At 39.4% G+C, this 21,840-nt stretch overlaps 1 protein-coding gene across 3 annotated transcripts in view; it reads left to right on the forward strand.

Moving 5' to 3' along the window:
* Positions 1–21,840, forward strand: part of ENTHD1 (ENTH domain containing 1) — a 99,429-nt gene that overhangs the window by 6,084 nt on the left and 71,505 nt on the right. For 2 of the 3 annotated variants that reach the window (XM_004743298.3, XM_004743299.3), the window contains exon 3: positions 16,500–16,742. In XM_004743298.3, the coding sequence (XP_004743355.1) occupies positions 16,500–16,742 (243 nt within the window). The remainder of the gene's footprint in view (positions 1–16,499; positions 16,743–21,840) is intronic. The other variant, XM_004743300.3, reaches the window with a different exon arrangement.

Here is a 21,840-nt window from a genome sequence, read left to right on the forward strand (position 1 = left end):
TTGGCAACCATGCATCTTTTTGTTGTACTTACCGTTTTGCTTTTTCCAGAATATCGTCTAGTTGGAATCATACAGTATGTAGCTTTTTCTGACTCGTTTCTTTCCTTGACAGTATGCATTTAAGAGTCTCCTATATCCTTTTTATAGCCCCAGATTTCCTTTCTTTTTTTTTCTTCCTGTTTTAAAAATCAGCCTTTATAGTGATACAATTCAACATGCCATACAGTTTGCCCATTTAGAGTATAGATCCTGTGGCTTTAGGTGTATTATTAATTTTTTAAAATTGCGATAAGATGTAAATAACAAAATTTTTCATTTTAAATGTGCAGTGCAGTGACATTGATTCTATTCACAATGTTGTATAACCATCACCACCATCTACTTCCAAAACTTCTTATCACGGTAGACAAACTCCATAACCATTAAGCAGAGACTCTCCTGCTAACCTCTCATCTTTCTTTTTCTGTACTTTTGCTTATTCTGGGTACACTCACATAAGTGGAATCATATAGTATTTGCCCTATTCTGTCTGGCTTATTTCACACACCATAATGTCCTCTAGTTCATCTGTACTGTGGGATGTATCAAAACGTCATTCCTTTTATAGCTGCATAACATTCCATTGTATAAACATACCGCGTTTTGTTTATCTGTTCATCAGTTGGTGGGTTCTTGGGTTGTGTTCGCCTTTGGGCTATTATGAATATTGCTGCAATTAATGAAATCATCCAAGTGTCAGTTTGAGTCTCTGCTTTCAACTCATTTGGGTGTATACTTAAGAGTGGAATTGCTGGATTAAATGACAGTTCTATGTTTAGTTTTTTGAGGAACCAATAACCTGTTTTCCTTAGAGGCTGCACCATTTTACATTCTTTTTTTTTTTTTTTAAAGATTTTATTTATTTATTTGACAGACAGAGATCACAAGTAGGCGCAGAGGCAGGCAGAGAGAGAGAGAGGAGGAAGCAGGCTCCCTGCTGAGCAGAGAGCCTGATGCGGGGCTCGATCCCAGGACCCTGGGATCATGACCTAAGCTGAAGGCAGACACTTAACTGGCTGAAGGCGCCCCCCATTTTACATTCTTAAGAATGATGTAAAAAGGTTCCTGTTTTTCCACATCCTTGTCAACACTTATTATTGTCCATCTTTTTTGACTATAGCCATTCTACTGAATGTGAAAAGTAGTATCTCATTGTGGTTTCAATACACATTTCCCTAAAGACTAATGATGTTGAACATCTTTATATGCCCTTATTGGCCATTTATAGATCTTCTTTGGAGAACTGTCTGTAGGAATCCTTTGCCCATTTTTAACTTTTTTTTTTTTTTTTAATTGTTGAGTTTTAAGAGTTCTTTATATATTCTGGATACAAGACCCCTACCAGAGGGTGGTTTGTAAATATCTTCTCCCATTCTATAGGTTGTCTTTTTATTTTCTTATTAAATTTTGATGAAGTTCAATTTATCAGTTTTTCCTTTGGTGCTTATGCTTTCAGTGTCATATGTAAGAAATCATTGCCTAATCTAAGGTCATGAAGATTCATACCTGTGTTTTTTTTCTAAGAGTTTTATAGTTTTGGCTTTTCCATTTACATCTTGGATCCATTTTGAGTTAATTTTTGTGTATAGTGTGAGGTAGAGGTCCAGCCTCATGTGGGTATCCAGTTGTCCCACTACCACTTTCTGAAAAGACTACTTTTTTCTCATTGAATTATATTGGCAGCCTTATGAAAATCATCTGACCATAGATGTAAGGGTTCATTTCTGTGCTATGATCTCTGCGTCCTTCCTTAGGCCATGCTACACCATTTTTTAAAAAAGATTATTTATTTATTTATTTGACAGAGAGAGAGAGAGAGATCACTAGTAGGCGGGGGTTGGGGTGGGTAGCAGGCTCCCTGCTGAGCCGACAGCCCGATGTGGGGCTCAATCCCAGGACCCTGAGATCATGACCTGAGCCGAAGGCAGAGGCTTAACCCACTAAGCAACCCAGGTGCCCCATGCCACACAATTTTGATTACTGTAGCTTTGTAGTAAACTTTGAAATAAACTTGAGTCCTCCAGCTTTATTCTTTTTCAATATTGTTGTAGGTCCTGTTGTAGGTTCTGGGCCCCATGCATTTCCAATTCAACTTTAGCATTAGCTTGTCAATTTCTGTAAAAAAAGCAACTCGAAATTTGATTGAGATTGCATTGAATCTATAGATCAATTTTGAGAATATTGCCATCTTAACATCAGTTCCTCCCATCCAAGAACACAAGATGTTCTTTTTTTTGTTTGGGGCCTCCTTACATTTTTTTCATGCATGCTTTGTAGTTTTCAGTACATAAGTCTTAATGTTTCTTTTGGTAAATTTATTTGTAAGTATTTCATTCTCTCTCTTTTTTTAAGATTTTATTTATTTATTTGACAGAGATCACAAGTAGGCAGAGAGGCAGGCAGAGGAGGGTAGGGGGAAGCAGGCTCATCACTGAGCAGAGAGCCCAATGCAGGGCCCGATCCCAGGACCCTGAGATCATGACCTGAGCTGAAGTCAGGGGCTTAACCCACTGAGCCACTCAGGTACCCCTGGAATTGTTTTCTTAATTCCATTTTCAGATTATTCATTGCTAATGTATAGAAGTACAACTGACCAAGTTATTTTTGTGTATTGGTCTTGTGTCCTGCTATTTTCTGAACTCGTTTATTAGTATAATAGTTATTACTTTTTAAAGATTCTTTAGGATTTCCTACATGCAAGATCATGTCATCTGCAAATAGAAATAGTTTTACATTTCCTTTCCAATCTGGGTGCCTTTTATTTCTTTTCTTTTTGCTTAATTTCCCTGGCTAAAACCTCCTGGACAATGTTGAGTAGAAGTGGTGAGAGCAGATATCCTTGTCTTGTTCCTGATCTTAAAGGAAGCTTTTGGTCTTTTACCATTAAGTAGGATGTTGGGTGTAGGTTTTCACAGATGCTTTTTATCATAAGGTTGTAGGAGTTCTATGCCTAGTTTGTTGAGTGTTTTTATGGGGAAAGGCTGTTGACTTTTGTTCAGTGCTTTTTTTGGCATCTGTTGAGGTGATTATGTGTTTTCTCCCTTTACTCTATTAATCTGGTGTATTACATTGATTGATTTCCATGTAGGCACGAGGCTTGCATCCCTAGCATAAATCCCACTTGGTTATGATGTGCATCCTCTTTATTTTTGAACTGTTTACTTAAGGTCAGGTTTGAGGTTTAAAGATTTTTATTAATTTTTTAAGAGAGAGAATGCGTGAGAGAGAGCACAACCAGGGGGAGGGGCAGAGGGAGAGGCAGAGAATCTCTAGTGGACTCCACATTGAGTGTGGAGGCCAACACAGGGCTATGATCTCATGACCCTGAGACCATGACCTGAGCTGAAATCAAGAGTCAGGTGCTTAACCAACTGAGCCACCCAGATTTGAGGTTTAATGATGAAATTAGAGAAAATCTTCTTGGGTTTTGATCATGCTGTATTTCTTAATCTAGAAATTGTAAAGATATCGATTTCCATGGGGATTAAACTTATTATTAAAACTTAAAATAAAATACTAATTAAGATTTTGTCTCCCCAAGAATTAGGTTTTAAAAAGGCATAATAGGGGCCCCTGGGTGGCTCAGTGGGTTAAAGCCTCTGCCTTCGGCTCCGGTCATGATCTCAGGGTCCTGGGATTGAGCCCCGCATCGGGCTCTCTGCTCAGCAGGGAGCCTGCTTCCTTCTCTCTCTCTGCCTACCTCTCTGCCTGCTTGTGATCTTTCTCTGTCAAATAAATAAATAAAATTAAAAAAAATAAATAAAAAGGCATAATATTTTGGATGATAGTGAATGGGATATAATCTTTTTGTTTTTTTGCTTTTTTAACTTTACAGAGTATTTTATCACTATACTAAGCACTTTTTTTTTTTAAGATTTTATTTCTTTATTTGACAGAGATCACAAGTAGGCAGAGAGGCAGGAAGAGAGAGAGGAAGGGAAGCAGGCTCCCTACTGAGCAGAGAGCCTGACGCGGGACTTGATCCCAGGACCCTGAGATCATGACCTGAGCTGAAGGCAGCGGCTTAACACACTGAGCCACCCAGGCGCCCCTATACTAAGCACTTTAATGATTTTTTTAAGTGGAAAGAATGGATCAGCCCCTGCTCTAAAGAGTTTATTAATTATTTTGAGAGATAAAATAGATAAGCATGAAATTATAAACAAACATTTATGCATTTATACCATTTCTATGTATGGTATATTTAGATGTACAGTATATTTATGGTATGGTATATTTAGATATGTTTAAATTCACTATCATAAAAGCCTTTCAGATTTCCTAACAGTTGAGCTTAGTGTCAAAGAAGTAAGCACAGGTATACTACCTTAGATTTTATAAATACTCCTGTTGATTTGGTAGCACCAAGATGACAAGAATATTACTTATTTTTATCTTTTATGCATTTATCTTTTTGGGTTTGTTTTCTAATGAGTGTAACATATTAGAATAGTAGCTCTTGGCATAATTTAATTTATACATAAACAAATGTATATATATATATATAGAGAGAGAGAGAGAGAGTAGATGCATGCACAAAAATTTATTACTGGTTGGGTATGCCGTCAAAATAATTTGGGAACCACTCGCTCTCAGGATAAAGTCAGTCCCCTTAGCATGTTCCCAACTGACTTTTCTACTCTTATTTTCTTAGTCTTCAATCTAACATATTGCATCTAGCATTACTGGTAGATTATTTGCTTCCACCTCTCTGCGCTGATGCTTAAGATGTTTCTTCTTCCTTGTAATAGTCGTTTCTTGCTGTATGTTTGTTGAGTTCCTACTTAGTCATCAAATTCTAGCTCAGAGGTCTTTTCCTCTATATCTCCAATGATCTCCTCTTTTCCTCACTGGGTAGAATTAATTGCTGCAGTTCTTCATTAATAATATCAGTGTGTGTGTTTTTACAGTATATCCATTTGATATATATGTGTATGTGTGTATGTATGCCTGTGTGTATACATATACATCTATATGTACAAATACATCCTTGACTAGATTCTGAGGGTATATGTCATATGACAATCATCTTTTTACAATCAGGCCTTGGTACATATTAGACATCAGTGAATTTTTATTGAGCAGAAGTCATAAAAAAGAGCGGGAGATTTGAGGTAAGAAATGCGATCATTGAAAAACTGCTCAGTCAGAATGATTTTGTTGGATCAGAAAAGAAAAAAAGAGAGTGAAGTTTATGCTGAGAAATTAATGGAAGAGAAATTGCAGTGATCCAAGTAGTCTGTAGCTGGATCCTACCTGAGATACAGGTTATCAAGAAGGGGCAAAGAAAAAAGATAAAAGCAGAACAAATTATAGAAAAAAGACCTTTTGTTTGTTTCCTTGATTGGTTTTTACCCTTTGCCTGGAGTACTCATCCCTACTTACCTGCACTGCTTTTCCCACACACTTTAGATCTCTGCTGAGAAAGTCATCTTATTAGTGAGGCCTTTTATATCTGCCCTATTTATGAAAAAATCAGTCCTACCCCACTCTTTGCACTGATATGCCCTAGCCACTTTCTGTTTTATTTTTCTTAGTAGCTTTTCTTATCTGACATTGGACATATTTTATTTTAGTATTTATTTGTTTTCTGTCTCTTCTTACCAGAATGTAAGTTTCACGAGGGCAGGGTTATTTTATGTCTGCTTTGTCCGTGTTCTATCTCCCAACATTACAAAGGTGCCTATCACACCATCCTGCCCAGTGATTAATAGAAGTATTACAGTATTCTCCCCTTATCTGTGGTTTCAGTTTCCACAGTTTCAGTTACCTGTGGTCAGCCATGGTCCGGAAGCAGATGATCTACCTTCTGACCTATCGTTCAGAAAGTTGGTAGTGGCCTAGTGTTATGACACCCTGCCTACGCTGTTCATTTCATCTCAGCACGTAGACATTATCTCACATTACCACATGCAGAAAGATGAGGGGACAACAATAAAATATTTTGAGAGAGAGACCCCATTCATATAATTACTTTTATTACGGTATATTGTTATAATTGTTCTATTTTATTATTGCTGTTAATCTGTTACTGTGCTTAATTCATAAATTAAACTTCATCATAGGTATTCATGTGTACAAAAAAAACCTCATATAGGGTTTAATACCCTCCACAGTTTCAGACTTCCAGTAGAGGTGTTGCTAAGGGGAGGCAACCGTACTATAGGCGGGAAAAGTTGAGAAAACAGTTCGGAAAACTTGGGGAAGAGGAGAATCTTGTTTTCAAATAGTTTGTTAGTTAACATTTCGAATAATGTTCTCAGTATGGTTTTCCTCAACCTCCAGACAGCTTTTCAGATGAAGTAAGCTTAAAGCAGCCAGCCTAAATATCAAACTAAAAAAAATTTATGAAAAATACATGATTTTCACTGTTTCCAGGTCTTGGGGACACTCTGTATTATATTATAGTTTTAGGGTTTTTTAGGTTGACAGTTGAGCACATTGCTTTAAATTTAGAGGTACTTTAACTGAAACCGTGCATGGATCTTAAATGTACAGTTTGATGAATGTTGGTAAGTATAACCAACTTCGAGATTGTTCAAGATAAAGACCATTTCCATCATTCCGGAAAGTTCCTTTATCCCCCTTTCTAGTCAATTCTCCCTCCTTCCCAGAGGCAACTGCCATTCTAATTTCTTCTACTACATAAATTAGTTGGGTATGTTCTTGAAATTCATTCAGATGAAAACATATGTGTTCTTTTGCCTCTGGCTCCTTTATCTCCACTAATGATTTTGAGACTTGGGCATGTTGTTGCATCTTCAGCAGTATGGTTCCTGTTTATTGGTGAGTCCTGATCCATTATATGACGTCTGTTTGCCCATCTTCTGTTGATGGGCATTTGGTGTGTGTATAGTTCTTGGCTATTATAAATAAAGCTATTATGAGCCTTCTTATGTAAGTCTTTTTGTTGCCATATATATTCAATTCTGTTGGGCATATGCTTAGGAGTAGTATTTCTGGGTCATAGTGCAGGTGTATATTCAGCTAAAGTCTTTTAAAGTGGTTTTTACCATTTCGCACTCCCACCAGCAGTGTTTGAGAGTTTGTTACTCCACATCCTTGCCAGTAGTTAAATACTGTTATTCTTTTTTTTTTTTTTTAATTTAACCAATCTGATGGGTATATAGGGTTGTTTCAATCTCCATTCCCCTGAAGAGTTGTTGAGCACCTTTTTGTATAATTCGTGGACATATGAATGTCTTTTGCCTATTCAAGTGTTTTGCCTATTTTCAATTTTTATTTTTTGCTTATTTTTTATTTAATTTGTAGGGTTTCTTCATACATTTTGGATATGAGTCCTTTATCCGATATATGGATTACAAGTATTTTCTCCAAGTTTGTGGCTTGTCTTTTCACTTTCACTTTCTAAATGTCTTTTGGTGAAGCGCAGTGTGTTTTTTTCCTTTTATGGCTGATGCCTTTTGTGTCTTGTCCAAGAAACTTGCCTACCCTGAGGCCATGAAGGAATTCTCTTGTTTTCTTCCAGACATCTTACGGTTTTAGCTTGGTCTCTGATTGATCTAGAATTAACTTTTGTGTATATTGTGAGGTAGAAGTAAAGTTCATTCTTTTCCATGAGGTATCTAGTTGAATTATTAGACTTTATTAACAGCATTTTCATGTATGGTATCTCATTTGAGCCTTTCAGCATCTTAGAGGAATGAAAGTTATGTGTTATCTCTCTTACAGAGATGAGGAGCTAACACTCAGATTATTTAGGTAAGATTGCACAGCTAATTAATAACTGAACATGATTAAAGCTCATATATCCTAATACTGTTTAGTCCTATTCTATTATTACGCTACACAGCTTCTTCTAATTGAGTTTTTAAAAATATCTGAACAAAGTTTCACTAAACTAATAGAGTGAATTTAATTAAAATTGTCTGAAAAATACCCAGTTGAATGTTTCATACCATCAAATTATTTATTTATACAAATTATGGCATTCTTTTTATAAAACCAATTCAGGTTCTCAGAAATGTGTGCATTATAGATTTATGTACTTCTTTATTCTCAATTAGGTAAAGTCATGAGATTGTAGTTAATTTTGTTTAAATGGGCCATTTTATATGTACACACACTCATATTTGAATTAAAAGTAGATTTCTTTTAAAAGGTATATTTTAGGGACGCCTGGGTGGCTCAGTGGGTTAAAAGCCTCTGCCTTCGGCTCAGGTCATGATCTCAGGGTCCTGGGATCCAGCCCCACATGGGTCTCCCTGTTCAGTGGGGAGTTAGCTTCTCCCTCTCCCCCTACTGCTCCTTCTCTCTCTCTTGCTCATGCTCTCTCTCAAATAAAATACATAAAATCTATTTTAAAAAAGTAATGTTAAGCAGTTTTACTAGAAGTAACATAGTGTGCACTGGTGACATTGGTGCCATTTTATTTTTTCACTGTCATTATCAGTCATCTGATGTGAGGAATTAGATGCTTCACACTTATATCCATGGCTGATTTTGTACAGGCTGCCTCTCTGCCTCCAGAATTGGCCCTTCCCAATCACCTACCCATTTGCTCAGTGAAATAATGTCTTAGAGTAGGAAGTAAGCCTGGTGAGCCAGAGTTAATTCAAACTAAAATGTAAACAGCAAAGACTCTAGATAATGTGATTCATTTATAAATTTATAGATTTTACATTTGTATATTTACATATATTTTGAGGAGGAGGAGGTTGTTTTTCGAGCTCAGGTTCTCACAGAAGGGCAGAAGACACCAGGTTTAGAGAAAGGGTTTAGAGAAAGAGAGAATGCGGGCAAGTAGGAGGCAGAAAGGAATGACTGGAATTTCCCTTTCAAGGCGACTGTACTAAATTACAAAGAGCCCGGATATCTGGAAAGTGAGTTCAAGAAAAAAAATATTTAAAAGTATAAAAGAGTTTTTTAGATGTTGGCTGGCTGCTTTAAGACTAAAACCAAACTAACTGAAATCTGAGGATATTTCTTGTTTTACAGAAGGGACAGAACAGGGGCTGGAGGGTGAGATAGGCCGTTCCCAGGCATGTGGGATAGTGGCTAAGCACTGTGGACAGACTCTAGCTTCCCAATGCATCAGACTTGATTTTCTCTCTCTAGCTGTCAGACAGCAGTCGTCAGAATTCTCTAACCATCAGACCTACTTGGATGGATAAGGGTGGTTGGATTCATTACTGCAAGGTAGATGTGCTAGTCTTCCGAGAGGTGGGTTAACACAAGGCTGCTGAACAACCGTGGTCTCTTGTAACAAACATTCTTAGAGTTTTGATAAACAGATGAATTTCTTTTAAGCAAACATATAGGCTTTGGGTCATCATAGCCTGTTCTGTTACTGTTACAAGTTACTTAAGAGTTATGTTACTGTGAGGTCAAACAAAACCTTTCTACCTGAAACAGTTGAATATTTTGGATCACCTTTTGCTCCTTTGAACAAATATAGTCATTGGTCATCACGACAGCAAGAGACAAACCACGAAATTTATTTAAACTTAAATACGGTGGTCCAGCCAGTCCTCCCACGTTCCACTTAATATGTTGTACACACGTGGATAACAGAGGACAGTAAACAAACAAGGGAGAATAACCAGTTTAGCACTTCGGGGCTGTGCCCACACATTCTTTTCTCAAGGTTCTTATCAAACAAAAAAACTTACATATGTATGCTAAATTCAGTCAAAGAAATTGGAGTCTATATTATGGTCTTTCTATAGAGCCAGTCTCGACCTTCTAGCTTATTATTGACTTTATGACTTTGGGAAAGATTTTGTCCCCCTAAACTTACTTTTCTCATCTGTAAAATGGACTTCGTGAGGACTGGAGATAATGTCTGAAAGTCAGGAACCTAGTGAGTCATCAGTCAATATTGGCTAATACTGTTAGTCCTTGGCGTATTTTTATTTTTATTACTTTTATTTCCTGCAGTGTATGTTCATGCCCAAATAACGCAACCATTCACTAGGAAGGGCTTTGCCAGCTGCCCTGTTTCCACAGTTCCTGCCCATCCAGTGCACCTGTCCACACACCTGTCGAAGCACGCAGCTGTCTGACCCAAGTACTTGTCAGTCCCTTCACTGCACTGCCGGGTTTGGAGGGTTGAGGTGACTTTATTGGTATCCCTGTTTCTTCACCCAGTTTGGTGGAATGCCAAATAAATGTTTGCTGGCTGAACAGCTGACTAGTGGTCCAAAGAAAGGATTGGTACCTTTTTTTTGGGGGGGGGCGGGGTTGATAGTTTTAAGAGCTCATTATCCTAAATGTTCTGTTTTTCTACATATAGGTTTATTTTTATTTACCCTACTTGGTCTTTGGAGATCATTTTTTTTTTTTAAATTTTATTTGTTTATTTGACAGAGAGTGAGATCACAAGTAGGCAGAGAGGCAGGAAGAGAGAGAGGAGGAAGCAGGCTCCCTGCTGAGCAGAGAGCCTGATGTGGGACTCGATCCCAGGACCCTGAGACCATGACCCGAGCCGAAGGCAGAGGCTTAACCCACCCAGGTGCCCCTGGAGATCATTTTTGATGTGAGGATTGATGTCTTTTCTGTAAAATTCCCAGCCCCCTTTTGCTCTGAATGTTGCCTTTTTGTGATTACCATAAGTTTCTTCTTTTGAAACTTCTTCTAAGTGAATACTGGGCCTTGCAATCTGTGTTTATGACTTTTAATTAATCTTTTTAATCTTGTTGCCTCTCTGGATTGTATTTTGGAAGAATTCCTTAATACCATTCTTCAATTACCAACTCGTCTTCAGTTTCTCTTCAACTGTTAAATTCTGGAGTTTTCCTCAGATGTTGAGGGTTTTTTTCTTTTTAATCCCACTGACAACAGTTTTCATGTCTAGGATTTTTAACTGGCTCTTTTCATATCCATCTGCTTTTACTTCCTTTCTGCCTCGTTTTGTTTTGGTTCATAATCTCATATTTCTGGTTGTGGATATGATTCCTGTATTAATCTCTCTTAATCGCATTTACTTAAAAATCTTTGTTTGGGGGCACCTGGGTGGCTCAGGTGGTTAAGTATCTGACTCTTGATTTCAGCTCAGGTCATGGGTATCAGGGTCCTGAGATCAAGCCCCACATAGGGGTTGCCCTGGGGGTGGCACCTGCTTGGGAGTTTGTCCCCCTCCTCCTTCCGCCCCTCCCCCCGCCCCCGCTTCACACATACGTGCTCTTTCTCTTTCTCTCTCTCTCAGATAAACTAACTAAATTAATTATACATGAAAATAAAAATCTTCATTTACGATTCTAAAGTCTTCTAACGAATCTAGAATATTGCTTATAGAATCCTGTGAAGCGCTGATTTCATTTGCAGTGAAGTTGTGGGTGTGTTTTGATTGCTGCTTTTATCAGCCATCTTTCTTAAACATTAGATGTTTTTAAAAAACTATTTTGGAATTTGAGTTTTCTGTCTTCTTTTGACTGGGACATTCTTCCTCCTCCATCTGTGTTCGCCGCTGTATGTTGGTTTTCAGTTCTTGCCCCCCACGTCCCTAGAGCCTCCAGGACAGCCCTTACTGAGGCAGCTCAGGGCTCATGCCCTGTGACAGAACCGGAGTGTCTTGGATGCGGTCGCTGAGGTGGCGGGTGGCTCGGTGTAGTTCCCAGCCTTAAGGCTGCTCACGTGTCTTCTAGCTTCTAGATCACAGCCGCAGATACGCGACAACCCAGGAAGCAGTTAGCAGCTGGGTTTTTTCCCCTTCTTTCTCTTTTCTTCTCAGCCTTCTCTCACAAACATGGATGCTCCCCAGTGAGACCAGCTCTGGTTCCCTAACGCCTGAGGAGCGGAACCGGGTCAAGAGCCCAGCAGCCCTGTGGCTTCAGCCCTGGTCATCGCCTTTTCATTCCTCGTACATTTCTGGAGGTTTTTACCTTGTTTGTGAGGCCGGCGATGTCTCTCCCTCTGTGTGTTTGGAGCGGAGCACGGGGGTACTTCGAAGCATGAACTGACTGTGCCAACTTGACTGAAGGTTTTTTAACTTGAAAATGACACTGTTGGGGCTACTGCTCCCCGCCCTCCCCACCCTACCCTCACGCTCACCTGCAGAGACATTGTGGAGGATACAGGAGAAGGGAGACTGGAGATAAGTAAATAATTCAGAACTCCGCAGGCAAGAAAAGAGCAGCGCCTGAACTAAACTAAGGGCAATGGAGCGCAGAGGACGGATGTAGAAGTTGCTAGCTGCTCCCATCAGTGGACACGGGTTCCCGGGCGTGGGAGGTGAATGTTCACAGTTTGGGTTTAGAATAGACGTAAAATTCATTGAGAAAGGAATCTAAGAAGAAGAGTAGGGGTGCCTGGTGGCATCGGCTCAGGTCATAATCTCGGGGTCCTGGGATCGAGCCCTGCATCGGGCTCTCTGCTCAGCAGGGAGCCTGCTTCCCTCTCTCTGTCTGCCTCTCTGCCTACTTGTGATATCTCTCTCTCCGTCTCTGTCAAATAAATAAATAAATCTTTAAAAAAAAAGAGTAAATTTTGGTTGGTTAGTGGGTCAGGTATGGAGGAAGGGGAGTTAAGATATTTTATGACCACAGTTTTAGGCGTAATACAGGTTTTCCTAGAAGTCTGCTGTGTGCCTTTGCTGCTGTCACATCTCATTGCCCAACATCTCTGCATTTACTCTATTTCCAGATCTCTTTACATGCTGCTCATGTGTTTGTTTACAGGCGCACTTCCTCTGCATTTGGGACATTTTTTTCTCAGCATGTTCCTTCATTTATTTAATAGACATTTCTGAAGTAACTCTTAAGCAGGTATAATTCTGGCCTTCATGGATGTTATGCTGTAATGGAGGAAAAAGACACTTATCAAATCAATAAGAATTGCAGCATGTGGAAGTGCTGTAGGAGAGCAGGGCAGGGACTGGAGAGTGTGCAGGGCAAGTCGGGAGGGGCTTGCGATCCCTCAGCAGGAGGTGAAGTCGGAGCTGAGCTGCTCCCTCTGCCTGAAGGGCTGCAGGCCTGGCCTTTTCTTGCTGAGCGAGATGCCTGTCCGTCCCTGCACCACAGCTCGGTGTTTAGCTCCTTACTGTGCTTTACTTCCTTCAGAGCATGTATTTCTATCTGAAATTTTCTTGTTTGGAAATCTTGTCTTTTTTTTCTCTCACTCATGTTTCTAGAACAATTCCTGAAACTTAAGTGTTGAAAAAATGATCAAATGACCGCCGAGGTGAATAAGTGTGTTTCCTTGGCTTTTGGTTTGGCACAGAGTTGCTTAGTGATTTGCATGTCCCGGTCCTTTGTGTGAGTTTGAGAAGCCTCCTCAGGTTGGCTTTCTGTCCGTTCATTTTTCTGTCTTCTTGACTGTCTCCTCAGTCCACTGGGCCCTTCTGATGGCGGTTGCCAGTGGGAGCGTGCCACTCTCTGGCCAAGGGGACAGGCATGTGACTTTCAAGCTGAGCCAAGCCTAGTCATTCTGGATTTTTCCAATTTGAGTGAAGGAAGAGGGAGGCTTCTCAGATGGCAGAGTGTGAGGCATGAACCTGGAACTCTCTGTGGCCACGTCCACATTCAGGTGGAGGAAGCCGGTCTGCAAGAGGAGAAAAGGAAAGCATTATGCAGAGGGAGGAAGGGACAGGGACGGGGGGAGCAGTCCTGGGCGCTCTCCATACTTGAAGCCCAGTGGCAACCCCTGGTTTTCCCATGGCCTGTTCAGTTTGAGTTTCTGTCACTTATAACCTAAAGATCCCTGATTTCCTAATTAAAATAGAATATAGCTTTATTTTTACTTTACCCTTCATGTCAATAACAAGCTTTATGTCTTGGTGTATCTTTGGGTATTGATCTGTTTCATAGTTTGATTTCTCATTTCAGAGACTCCATGTCTCCCTCTCTTTGTCGATCTCTCTCCCTCTCCCTCCCACATTCTTCCCCCCTGTCTCTTTCTCTCTTTCAGACACAGAGCCGTGACTTCCTACATGTGTTCTATTCCCCAATTCCGTTCTAGTGCTAGGTCGCTCCTTTCCTTTCAGAAACATATTGCTTAGCAGCAAGGAGATACCATCTTTTTGGTACTAATTGTTATTTTTTACTCATCCTTGAAGCACATTTATTGGGGTTTTAGATTTTTTTCACTTTCAACTTTGGTGCTTTAGAACAGCTGGGTTTCTACTGTCCAGCATCTCAATGGTGGTGGGGGAGTAGCCATGGCCATGCACAGCCTTGAGAATGAAGCAAACCACTGTGGCAGGCTGTCACCTGCTCCCTTAGGAAAAAGCCTTCATGTTTCAGGGAGAAGTGCTTCGTCATTGTGGCTGGCTTTCTGCTTGATGTACCTGCTTGGACCTTTGAACTTTTGTAGCTGCTTTCAAGTCCCACCAGTTCATGCAGACTCCGACTGAAATAATCCACATCTGTCCCATAATTTCTAGTTCTGACCTCTTGTAATTAAGGGTGTTGCAAGAAACTTTTTCAGGCCAGGCACCTTTCTCAGGCAGCTACACTATAAATTGGCACTCGATACCTTTCATCCATCTGGTTCCATTTGTGTTATGTCAGGGAGAAAATGGAGACTTTTTGGTAATTTGTTCCTTATCGATTTTTTTACTCAGCAAAGATTTATTGAGTAGCTCCTATGTGCCAATCATTCTCCCAGACACTGGAGATACTGGGTGAATGAGGCTCTCTGCCCTCATGGAGCTTGTAGGTGAGGAAACAAACAGTAAACAAGTAAATAAATGTGTATATATTATTATGTGTATATATATATAATTATTATTGTGTGTATATATACAAACATATATATGTACACACACACACGCAATAGCAGGTGGTGATAAAATGGGTAAGGGAATAGAGAGTGATGGGAATGGGGCTATTTTGGATAGGGTGGGCAGAAGTAAGGCTTCTCTGAGGAGGTGACATTTGAGTAGAGACTTGAATGAATTAGGGACCTAGCCATGCAGAGTCCCTGGCAGAAGCAACAGCTAACACACAGCTTGAAGGAGACCGAGAGCCTGGTGTGACAGCAGAATAAGGCAGTCTGGGTGGTTCAGCTGGAGGAGAGAGAGGAAGCAAAAAGGAGATGAGTTTTTGTGAAGTTAGAAATGGAAAAACAAGTTTTCCACCCCTTCCCCCAAACTAAGCTGCGGCAGTTTCAAGGGAGTAGTGGTGTCTGGCATGTTGTCCCCAAGGGCTGACAGTCACAGCAGGCTTCTATCAGGCGACAAGGAGTGGTAACCCAAAACCCTGCAGGATTTTTTTGTTTATGGCCTGTAGGTTCCTCAAAGGAAGTTAAGGGCGTCAAGAAGGGCACTCTTCACAGCAGTTATAAAGGAAGTTTGGAAGGAGGAAGTGACTAAGTAATGAGACTGAGAGTAGATAAAATAATCTTGGGAGAGATGGCAACTTAAGCAAAGGTTTCTAACACCGTTGTAGCAGTCCTTAATGAAGTGACTGGCAGAGAACATGTTGGCCGGTTTTGTCAAAAGCACCCTCCCTTTGACCATTGCTCATTACTTCCCCTGCTAGTAAGTGATAGTTGGATATATTAATATTTCAATTCGCCACGCTTAGAGCCCCAAATGAACACAGTAGTGGGTCTTTAAGGACTTGTCATTTTACTCCTGGAGGAAGGCTTGGGAAAACGTGAGATGTTCTATTATGAGTTGGTCCCGAGATGTGGAGAGGGAAGTGGTTTTCCTTTATCATTTTTCATGGGAAGGGATTGAGATTAGTAATAATAATACTATATATTTGAATGAGTATTCTTTTGTATCTGTGATTTACACTGAGCAGATATGCTTCTACTGGCTTTCACATCAAAAACTCAAGCCCATACAGACCACCTAACATATCAGAGTCACACAGTTGGTTAAGGACAGTATTGTCATTGGGATTCTGGTCTTAGACTGTGCTCTGGCACTCTATTAGTGGCATCAAGTTGTTTTAATAAGACGTTTTGTCAAAGAAAATCTAATTGTCCTCCCTACTCTTGTCCCACCCTAATGTCCTCCTTCAAGGTAGCCGATATTAACAATGCGTGGGGACACTGCTGGCCATCTGCCTGCCTATCCATCATCCATCCACCCGTGTATTTCTCTATCTACTTCTCTCTCCTTGTATACATATATAATGATTGATTTTCCCGTGTGCTTTACTGATTCGACTCATAACCGTGCATGTTACTTTAAATCTTTAGCCAATGTCATTGTCCTATATCTAGATCTAATTCATTCCTCTTCTTTTATGCCTACATTGTTTGGTTTATTGCAGAGAATGAATTGTTTTTAAAAGGAAATATATTTAGAGTGAAAAATGTCATGTCAATAAGTGATAGGATTTCATCACACATTTAAGTACTTCTTAAGGTATAAGAAAAGGAGTACTTATTGACAACTCCAATGAAACTTAGGTTTCCCTTTGACTTGTTACAGATTTTTTCTGCTTTGCTACACTGTTTGCATTTTTCCCTAATTTTCTTTAGAATAGAAATTAATTGTAACTTCAGTGAATATTTTCTTACCTATACCAATTCAATGTATTTTTCAGGGTATTATATCCGGGAGAAGTCTAAGCAAGTCATAACATTGCTGATGGATGAACAGTTGCTGCACAGAGAGAGGGAAGTAGCATGTCGGACAAGACGGCGTACCTCCTACTCTATGACATTTCCTAAAAGATTACCTGGTACAGCTAACTCACCAACAGCATGTGCTTCCGCCCACACACCAGAAACTCCTGCCTCAGAGAAGAAACGTAAGCTTCTTAAGGTTGCAAGGCTACGTAATAAAAGTACGTATACTGAACACAGACCTACAATGTAGTAGGTATCATTTAAGAACAATTAAAAAATATAAAACATTAGGTTTTCATGCTGAAATATTAATACTATATTAGTACTCTTATTACTGTGTTAGACATTGTACTGTACAAAACAGAGATGAAGAGTAATAGTAGAAAATTTTGTGAATATTTTTGGAATACAGGTTTTCTGGGTTTCAAAAAAAGTGGGATTTTTGAGCTTAAATGTTATTAAAGTAGTGATGCTTACTTGGCATCATGATTCATTTTAAGATTTTCATTATAACTAGAATGTGAGACTCGGGGTCTGGGTATTGTGCATTTTGTGCTGTTTGATCCTACATTTGCTTAAAGGTGCCTCAGAATTCTGAAAGTGTCTAAAACTCCTACAGGATGACAGTGCCTCATAGTACATACATTTTAAATATGAACTGAACTTTTTAAAAAGGAATTTCTTTGTAGCGTTATAGAAATCAGTAGGGAGATACAATTATCTTTCCTATTAAATTTGCTAAAAAGTAAAGGAATGTCAACGGACTCTGTCTTCTCTGGTACAAATCCTGTTGTGAAGTTTTGTATGAGGAATGGACAGTTTGAGGAAGCAAAAAACATTAAAGAAATGTGACTTGGATCCTTGTCCCTTGAAAGGAACTAAACCTCATGCTGTAAGTGAGAGACACAGCAGGAGTAATGTAGAGTTAAAAGTATTTTCAGAGGCTGGCCTGCTAGCTTTATCCTGCAACTCTATTAAGGAAGATCCTGAAAGAGCTACAGGTGTTCAGTTCGAACAGATGTTCCAAATGTCAGTTAAATCTGGAAATTAAGAATGTTCATAGTAATACCAATGTGGAACAATCCTAAAAATCACTAAAGTACTTTTCTGACTCGGTCAGATGTTCTCAAATGTTCTCTCACTTTGTGCTTGTGTGGACTGCGGAGACGGAAAGACAGTAAAAGACAGTAAATGCCATCTACATGCTTCTAAATGTAGTGGAACCTCTTTCTTGAGGGCGGCCATTTTATTTTGAAATAAATCTCCAGGAATGATAAGAGACTCATTCTGAAATTTTCTCACGGAAGCCTTCAGTTCAAACTACTACAGAAGAGGGTTACAGAGTAAAATCACCAACTATGAACTGGCCCAGAGTTTCTTCACTCCTTTTGCAACTGCTCTGTTGCCTTTCTTATTCTCCCTCCATTGCTTTTCTCTCTTCCTTTCTCTTTCATTATAAACTTATATTTATGGAATTTATTTGAAGTTTGAATTTATTTGAAGGTACCGAGCAAAAATTTGGAGCTATAACAGTGAGTAGACCATAGTCCCTTTCATCATGGAGCAAATATTCTAGGGATAGAGACATATACTAACCACACACAAACAAAATAGATATAAAATATTATGCTAGGGACAAGTCCTGTAAAGAAAAGGAAAGCAGTGTTAGGGGACAGAGAGTGACAGGGATGGCTTTAGTTTAGGTCAGGAGTGAGGGAAGGCCTTTTGGAGGAGGAGACCCAAATGAAGTGAGGGGACAGTCCATCTGTATCTGGGGTGTTCCAGGCAAAGGAAACTCCACGTGTAATCTGGGGCGAGCTTGGTGAACTTACTGTAAACTTAGGAAATGAATCTTTAAATTGCCAAAGAAGTAGCTTAGCTCTGAGCCATTTTTATGATTCATACAAGGAAATTGAGTTTATTGCTTTATAGTCACTGCTTTTTTTTTTTTTAACCCCAAATGATATTCTCTAGCTTTATGACACATCTTGTTCACTAAACTGAGCTTGGAATGACTTTTGACTACTTTTAAAAAGTCAGTCTACCTTCAAATGAAGTTTTGCTGCAGTTCATTTTTTTTCATATTACGAACATGTATTGAATACTTATTATATGCCAAACACTGTTCTAGGACTGGTAACCAAATTGGATGTATTTCTGCTCTCTTAGAAGTTATTGGGGTGCCTGGGTGGCTCAGTGGGTTAATTAAGCCTCTGCCTTCAGCTTGGGTCATGATCTTAGGGTCTTGGGATCTAGCCCCGCATCGGGCTCTCTGCTTGGCAGGAAGCCTGCTTCTTCCCCTCACTCTCCCTGCCTCTCTGCCTACTTGTGATCTCTGTCAAAACAAATTTTTTTAAATTTAAAAAATGAAGTTATATCTAGTGACGGCTTTCAGCCTGTTTAAAAAAAAATGTTCAAAAGGAGTTTTGGTGAATGATGGCACCATCAAAATGAATTGTAGTTTAAGAGTACTATTTAAAAGTGAATAGTGAATGTTTGGATGTAAAAACTTAGTGTGTTAGAAATCTGTTAAATTATTTTAAAACTTCATTTATCCACCACTAGGTATAGATGCACATAAACATACTAGATACATAGATGTGTGTGTTTGTGTTCAAAAAAGAGTAATTGTATTAAGCTTAGCAAACTAACTGTTTCCACATGGGCATTTGAATATGAAGCTGTATTTCTTTTTTTTTTTTCAAAGATTTTATTTGTTTATCTGACAGAGATCACAAGTAGGCAGAGAAGCCAGCAGAGAGAGAGAGAGGAGGAAGCAGGCTCTCTGCTGAGCAGAGAACCCGATGCGGGACCCGATCCCAGGACCCTGAGATCATGACCTGAGCCGAAGGCAGAGGCTTTAACCCACTGAGCCACCCAGGCGCCCCTGTATTTTTTTTTTTTTTAAGATTTACTTATTTATTTTAGAGAGAGAGTGTGAGTATGAACACAGGGGGAAGGCCAGAAGGAGAGAGTCTTCAAGCAAACTCCCCGCTGAGCACGGAGCCCGACCTGGGCCTGGATTTCACAACCCATGAGATCATGACCTGAGCTGCAACTAAGAGTTAAGTAGTTAGCTGACTCAGCTGCCCAGGTGCCCCAGAAGCTGTATTTTAAAAGAAGAAAGGAAACTGACAATTTGGTGTATATGTTTTGGTGTATATGTTTTGGGGGTGCTGAGGGAGATAAGAAGATGAAGTGGGGGGAGCATTAATAGTGGGACAGAAGTAGCTGATGAAAACTCAGAGATAGATGAATCAGTTAGAATTCAGTGTTCTCAGAAGTGATAGTAGAAGAGGCCACCAAAAATGTTAACAGCTTACACAAAATGGGATTTTTTCCTCTCTTCTAAAAATAATCCAGAGCTAGATATTCTAGGACTGATATGGCTCTTCATGATGTCAGGGACCTAGAGGTCTTTCTGTCTTGTTGCTCCAGAGAGGCTGAAAAATGTAATTTTTATCCTGGACAGCCATGTGCCCTGATTAAAGTTAGAGGATCTATCATTAAGGAATGAGAATAAATATATGGGAAATTCAATAGTCCCTACTGTAGAGGTAAAGAAAAGAAGAAACTAATTAATCATGTTAATGCATGGTTGTCAGACTAAATGGAATAGAACACATAAATTTGAATATGTTAAAAATGTGGACAGGTCATTGAGAGTTCATAAAGGACATAACGAAGAGTATTTGGAGATTTCACTTCGGTACCACTGGCAACTAGGAACCACTGTAGGCCTTGGAGAACAGAAGGGGTGTTTAGCTTAGTCACAGAACTTTGCTTTCTTATTACTGAAAACAGCTGTTGGTGGAAGATAATTCTTATTGCTTTGTGTAGGAATGAAGGCCATACGAATTGGAGAGAAGCTCTGTAAGAGACAGTTGTTTTCAATCCAGCATCCTGCTCTAGGGTTATTGAAATGAGGGAAAGGTAATGTGTAAAGATAGAATATGGAGAGGAAATGGGGTAAGCAGATGATGTATTGGAGAAGAAAGAGAAATTGAAAGCGACTAACATTTCAGTTAGAGAGGCAAGTGATGGTATTACACAGGTGCATTTCCATCAGGAGGTATTTAAACACATCTCTAAATTATTTAGTTATATTGAAATGTAAAGTTGAATCATTGCTAGAAATCTGATTCCCAGGCTTTAGGATCTAGAGCTGAAACAGCTGTGCCTAGCTTCTTTGTGGTAAATTAGCAAGGGGAAATAGGTGCTTTGGAGAAGGTGTTATGCACACATTACTACCTCTATCCCCTTTTTTTCTATTCCTACATGTTTTCTCCAAGTTTTGATTGTGGTAGGTGGCTTGGAAAGTTTTTGTTTAGGTATTTTATTGCTTGAAGGAGGAGATGGACTGAATGATAATTATTGTTTGATGTACATGTACTCTCGCTATGAATTCATCTCCGTGATGCCATCATTCACCAAAACTCCCTTTGAACATCTTTTTTAAAAAACAGACTGAAAGCTACCACTGGGCATAACCTCCAAGAGAACAGAAATACAAGGAAAACCCTATGTGCACAGTTAAAACTCTTGCTTCTCGGAGCTGTAAGCATCAGTCATGCCCTTACCTTAGAGGTGATAACGATAAAAAGCTATCACCAGAGACACTGCTTACAACCAGACCAGCAAAGCATTAATTACCTCTGTTGGTCACCTGATCTTCCATAAAAAGCTTCCATTTTCACACTGGTGCTATACTTTGCAATGGAACTTTACTTCTATTAGAGAAGGATTACTTTGGTCTATGTTAAATGTAGTAGCACTCTATGTCATGGAAATGTTTCCCAAAAATCGTGTGTATTTCCTGTTGGACCAAAAGTAGAACTTCAAAGTAGTAATGATTTTATAAGCACAAACTCCAGTGTTAATGTTACTTCCTACGGTGAACCTTGTACTAACAGAGTTGATGTGAAGTCACATTTGGTGGCCATATCCCACGCAGTCTAGATGGCAGGGCTCATGGCACAGATGACAGTTCCTACTAAAACAGCTGCACTGATAAATGTCAAGCAGTGATTTTTTTCAACTTAAACAAGTATACAATAAAGAAAATAAAACAACAGTAGCTTCCATCTCTATCACCCTAACCCAACTGCCATTAACACCTTAGAATACTCACTTCCAGTCTGGCTCTTTTCCTTCTTCTTTTTATTTTATTTTTAAGTTATCTCTACACCAGATGGGGGGCCCAGACTCACAACCCCAAGATCAAGAGATCAAGAGTCACAGGCTTTACCAACTGAGCCAGCCAAGTGCCCTTATTTTCTTTCTTTTATTTTTGTTTCAGAAAAAAACCACTCTATT

Source organism: Mustela putorius, unplaced genomic scaffold, assembly GCF_011764305.1.
Source record: "Mustela putorius furo isolate JIRA1106 unplaced genomic scaffold, ASM1176430v1.1 tig00000738_pilon_pilon_pilon, whole genome shotgun sequence".
NCBI lineage: Eukaryota > Metazoa > Chordata > Mammalia > Carnivora > Mustelidae > Mustela > Mustela putorius.